Raw genomic sequence first — 6,000 nt, 5'->3', positions numbered from 1 at the left:
TAACAGAAGTGCGTCGCTGCTTTGTTAATTACTTATCTTGGACAACACCACGTTGGGTTTGCGTCACCCGCGTCGCCTCTCTGTGCTCAATACAAGGAAGACGCATGTCTCCATACGTAGCCATCCCTTGTGTCTATTTATAGTATACTGGCTCGGACTACAATTCATCATCAAGTTTGTGCTTGGCACACGCCTCTTGTCTTCTCTCTCCCCTCCTCCCTAGCTTTCACCTTCTCCTTAATTTGGTATAATTCCTTTTCTCTCTCTCTCTCTCTCTCTCTCTCTCTCTCTCTCTCTCTCTCTCTCTCTCTCTCGTAGGTGTGTCCTGTCACTTAACCTCTCCTCTCGTAGTTATATATAGAGGATGATGGTGTTGGTGAAGATGATAATCAATGATGTGAAGACAGAGGTTAGAAGTACATAGGTCTTTGCTTCAAGGTATGGAACTAGGCTTTTGAGAGCCTTCCTTTGATCCAATTGAGGTTCAAGATTTATGGACGACGGCTAAGACCACTTCTGCCGCACCACCACCACCACCATCTTCCTTTATATCTTCACTTTACTCATAGTCCTGCAGTCCACCCTGTTCTGATCTTGGATTATTATATATACCTTAATTAGCTTAAGGGTGGCTAGCTATAGGGTTAAGTCATTGAAAGCTTTTTAGTTTCAATGACTTATAATAGCGCAACTCATAAAGCATAGTCTTTATTGAATCGTCTATCTATCATCTGATTGCATACTAATGGATTTCTGAAAGTTTCCTTTTCTGCAGACAAGCTGATTCGAGAAGAAAAAAGATGGCGACCAACCTTTTGTTAGCTCTCACATCTTTAGTACTCATCACGGTGTGTAACGGAGCTACCCCAGCACCTCCGCCTCCAATAACAGACGCGGTACTAAATAAAGTGGCCGGTTCTCTGAAAATGTTCGTGGATGAGCTGCCGCAGATGCCCAAGCTCTTGGGTTACTCCTACGAAGAAGACTCTTATAAGCCTTGCAGTCTCACCATCGGCATGTATGAGAAAAAATGGGTATAGCCTCGTCCTTTTTTTCTTGTCTCACACACATGATCAACTCAACACTCCCTATTTCATTACGTTGCGCTATGGTTTAATTTAGAGCTTAGAACCGTTGGCCTATATAACTGGGATGATCGGTGAGTTCACCGGAGTGAGTGACCTGTTTGACTGATCATATGTTCCGGCCGACCGGTACAGTTGCAAAACATTGAGCTTTTGACCTAACAACAGTCCGAAATTTGTTCTCTCCTTTATTTTCTCAAGAAAAGTCAAGAATAAACTGGTGATGAAAGGATTGCTTCACCTGCTTTCAAAGTTTCAATCTCACAAGTGTTGAACCCTCAACGGGCAATTTCTATGGTATCTTATACCTAAAGCATTTTAACCAATCAAAATTCCATTGAAAATAAATTTTATTTATTCACCATACACGTGGCATCCATACTGTGTGATATCCACGTCAATGATTGCCTTATTATCGTTATGCAGAAATTCCACCGTGATTTGCCTCCAACGACGGTCTTCGCATTTGGGACATCTCAAGCTACGGCAACTGTACCGGGTCCCACAATTGAGGCCATCGAGGGGGTCCCAACGTATGTGACGTGGCAAAATTACCTCCCTCAAAGCCACATACTACCCTGGGATCCGACCATCCCCACTGCCATCCCCAAGAATGGTGGGGTCCCAACCGTAGTCCATCTCCACGGTGGGGTCCATCCCTCGGGAGATGATGGACACGCCCTTGCCTGGTTCACCTCTGGTTTCCGAGAGACCGGATCCACCTGGTCCAAAGCCACATACACCTACCCAAACGTCCAACATTCTGGAAATCTATGGTACCATGATCACACGGTGGGTTTAACACGTGTCAATTTGCTGGCGGGACTGATCGCCGCTTACAATATCCGGGATCCCACCTTAGATGCATCCTTGAACCTCCCATCAGGACCAAAATTTGACCGAAACTTGATGATCTTTGATCGGAGCTTCAGCACGGACGGTTCCCTCTACATGAATTATACGGGAATTGTCCCGTCCATTCACCCTCAGTGGCAACCGGAATATTTCGGCCACGCGATCGTCATCAACGGTAAGGCCTGGCCCTTCATCCGGGTCCAGAGACGCAAGTACCGGTTCCGGATTATCAACGCTGCGAACGCACGTTACTTCAATCTCTTCCTAAGCAATGGCCTCTCATTTACCCAAATCGGATCCGATGCTTCGTACCTACCCGCACCCGTTCAGACACAAAGCATCCTCCTGGCACCATCCGAGATTGCTGATGTCATCATTGACTTTTCAACCTCCAAAGCCACTAATATAATTCTGAAAAATAACGCGAACTACCCGTACCCGAATGGTAGCAGTGTGGATAACCTCAACTCAAATGTCATGAAGTTTGTCATTACACCAGGAAACCCGACTGTACCCGATACCTCCACTATCCCAGCGAGCCTAGTGAGCTACAAGGCATCGACAACAGATGCCGCAGCGGCAACAAGGTACATTGTATTGTACGAGTACACCGACTCATCCGGGTCGAGCACACACCTCTATATAAATGGGAAGAGATTTGAGGATCCGGTAACGGAGACTCCCAAGTCCGGCAGTACCGAGATATGGCAGGTGATCAACTTGACAGCAGACGATCATCCATTACACATACACTTGGCTACGTTCCAAGCAATCAAGATTCAGAAACTTACAAATGTCACCCAACTCACCAACTGCATGACCCAGAACAACGATGCCATCGCGTGCACTGTGGGTTCCCACCTAACCGGGTCATTGATCGACGTACCCGCTACAGAGAAGACATGGAAGAACGCAGTGAAGATATCGCCGGGAACCCAAACATCCGTCGTCGTCAAATTTAATCTGGTCGACACCAATTCACCATACCCGTTTGATTCCACTACTCAACCGGGATATGTTTACCATTGTCATGTGAGCCCTAAATTAATACTATATATTTTGTTCCTTTCGGAGCGGGTTTTACACTAAATCCTATTTTTTAATTTCTTGTGCGCAGATTCTGGACCACGAAGATAATGCAATGATACGGCCATTTCAATTGGTCTGAATTGATGGGAAAAAAGGAGAAGAGACAAGTTTGATGCTATAATACTATATTGCTTAAGTGATAATAAGTGCCTAATGGTGGCACAAATCAATTCTTGATCAATTGTATCTTAAGTTTGAAGATAATGTAATTTATTTCTCTCTCTCTCTCATTGAAAACCAACAAGGAAAAATGATGTTGAACCTGAGACTGGGAACTAGGAGCCAAATGAGGAGTGGCTCAGTTGGTACGTTCCTCTCTCTCTCTCTCTGGTTGAAAACCAACAAACAAAAATGATGTTGAACCTCTATGGATTTGATTAGAATGAGCAAACAGTCACCTGAGGCAAATTCTATTTATGGTTGTAAACTTGTGGGACTAGGAAGGAAATGCAAAATAGCATTCAGTCCATTTTGTCAAACATGTTTGGTTTGAGAAATATTAAATTTGCTATAATTAAATATAATATAATGCTGTATTTATTATAACATATTTAATTAGTCAGTACCATGTGATATACGGGATTTGTTGAGTGAAATTGAAACAAAAGAGCCATATGACATCTAAATTGAGCCAACCCAATCTAATTTCAGTTAAAGATTTTTTTTTATGATATATTTAATGTAATTAAATTTTCCACAATGAATCATTTCCTGCTGCATTTGGACAAGAAACAAGCCTTGTTTCTTACCCATTAATCCAAAATAGAAATGGACCATAAGGCCCAACTAAGCACCATTCCAGCCATTTTGCTCTCGATCCACAAGAAACCGCCAGAAATGGGCTTCTTACAATGAACCAAGATAGTGCTAAACGGTTAATTCCATAGCTAAAAACATGATAACTGGTACCCAGAATTCATCCAAAAAATTAGATATTAGATTTTGTTTTTAATATTTGGTTTGGACACGAATATGGCTGGATTAGTTCAGAATCTGACCCAATTAAACTTTTAGATGTATCATCTAGGTTCAGGGTCAGGTCAGGTTCAGAAATGACCATCTCAGCAACAGCGAGTAAATAAATAAGTCTGGATCTACTACCCACAAATTCTTTTCACATCTCTACCCATAGGACCCTACCACCGTGGTGTATTGGAATAATATCGTGGAGATCAAATCAGCCCCCCACAACACCCCACAGTATATCTCCGCCTAAATTGGGAATATCTCCCAATAATGACATCATTATTTCTGATATTATTATTGGGAGATGTTTTCAATATACGGCAGAGATGTACTGTGAGATGTTGGGGGCAATCTTGTGGGGGGCTGATTTGAACTCCTTATCGTGAAGGTAGGGCTGTTCCTTAATAAGAAATGTTCCGATTTTCTTATTACATAGCGGCAGTGTCATGTGGGTAGGGATGCATAAATAATTTATGGGCAAGAGATCCGGTTTCTTATAGAATGGGTTCTTATTAAAAGAGGGGAACAAAACGTTAAAAATTTCCACAAACACCATGTGACTTGTCAATCCACACATTTCAGGGTGTTTGGTTCCATTTACATTTATGGGTGGCTGTTTATTTGTGTTTTTTCACTTTAAACGTTTATTTGTGTTTTTTCCTGTTTTTGTTATTTGGTTGGGCTTCACTTTAAACGCTTTTTATTCTCCACTTCAGATTAATACCCATTAAAGTGTGACACATCAACATTTGATATCAAGAAATGCTAGGGTGTTGAGGGAAACAAGAATTTGGCAATTACCCAAATGCCCCATGCACAAAAATCAAAGTGTTTCAGTTTTTTACCGTTTATTTGATAAACGGTGAAACCAAACAATTGTTTCATTTTGCTTCATATGCAATAAACGCCAACGCCTTCATTTGCTTTAGAATTTACTTTACTCTCATTCAGGTCCATTTCATCATTGTTTTTCAACCATCATTTACCCGGACAGTTGGACCATTTGGCCTAAGAATTAATCATCTAGGCAACCGGTTCTGACTCATCTTTAATCTGGTCCTTGGTGAAAAAATATTGATTTGGCCAGTGATCCACTAGTCCAGGTGGTCAAACCGTCAATCCATTTGACCCATCAATGGTTTTGACTGTTTATTATTTTATTATTTTATTATTGTTTAAATTGGAATGGGATGTTCATTCAAATTGGATGATCAAACCGCTGACCCAGAAATTGGTGGCTAGAATGGTTCTGATTCCAGGTCGGTTTTCAAAACCTTGCAATTCAGCCACAAACCATTCAATAATAAAAACAGTTGACTTGTCAGTGACCCAAAAAACTTAGCTGATTGAACCATTTAACACATGGTTATCAAACCATTATTGACCTAGGTGGTCGGACTGTTCAGCCTAGAAATCCTCTAGGCAATCAGTTCCATTTCACCATTAACTTGTTCCTTGGTCAAAAAGGTTGATTTGGTCAATGATCCATTGATCCGAACGGTCAAACCATCAACTTGTTCAATCTGGAGAACGGTTTCTTACCTTTTAATTTAATTATTTTTATATTTTAGTTTAAACAACTGTCCATTTGAACTAAATGGTCGAACCACTGACCTAGAAACTAGTGGCCACAGTGGTTCTGGTTCTGGATCAATTTTTAAAACATTGGTTTAACAGTTTCATCCAATCAATGATTTAAATCTTTTTTTTTTTTATTTCTTATTTGATGATCCATTTAACTAGGATGGTTAAGAAATTGATTTATTACCAACGTAATTTCTTTCATGAGACAACAATTAGAGGTGGATTTGAGCTAAGCTGAGATGAATATCTGGCTATTCGAGCTCAGCTCTCTAATAGCCTATTTGGCTCAAGCTCGATTTGAACTAGATACTTGAGCTCGAATTTGACATGAGTCAAAAGCTTGAAAGTTTGAGCTCAGTTCGGCTCAAGCCCAACTATGAATTAAACATTTTATAAAAATAATATATATATATATATATAT

At 40.8% G+C, this 6,000-nt stretch overlaps 1 protein-coding gene across 2 annotated transcripts; it reads left to right on the top strand.

Annotated features, from left to right (window-relative positions):
* Positions 1-54: 54 nt before the first annotated feature.
* On the top strand, positions 55-3,510 carry LOC148855034 (multicopper oxidase LPR1 homolog 1-like). Of its 2 annotated transcripts, none has more exons than XM_088982886.1 (4): positions 55-245; positions 776-1,034; positions 1,512-2,972; positions 3,058-3,510. In XM_088982886.1, the coding sequence occupies exons 2-4, from the start codon at positions 801-803 to the stop codon at positions 3,106-3,108; spliced, it is 1,746 nt and encodes a 581-aa protein (XP_088839012.1). In that variant the 5' UTR covers positions 55-245; positions 776-800; the 3' UTR covers positions 3,109-3,510. The 2 variants fall into 2 exon arrangements, with proteins under 2 accessions (XP_088839012.1, XP_088839013.1); XM_088982887.1 differs by having other exon boundaries at positions 167-438.
* Positions 3,511-6,000: the final 2,490 nt, after the last annotated feature.

The sequence above is a fragment of the Nelumbo lutea genome, chromosome 4 (assembly GCF_056320005.1).
Source record: "Nelumbo lutea isolate HS-2025 chromosome 4, American lotus-T2T, whole genome shotgun sequence".
In the NCBI taxonomy this organism is placed as follows: Eukaryota; Viridiplantae; Streptophyta; class Magnoliopsida; order Proteales; family Nelumbonaceae; genus Nelumbo; species Nelumbo lutea.
This window is presented reverse-complemented; position numbering and strand designations above follow the sequence as displayed.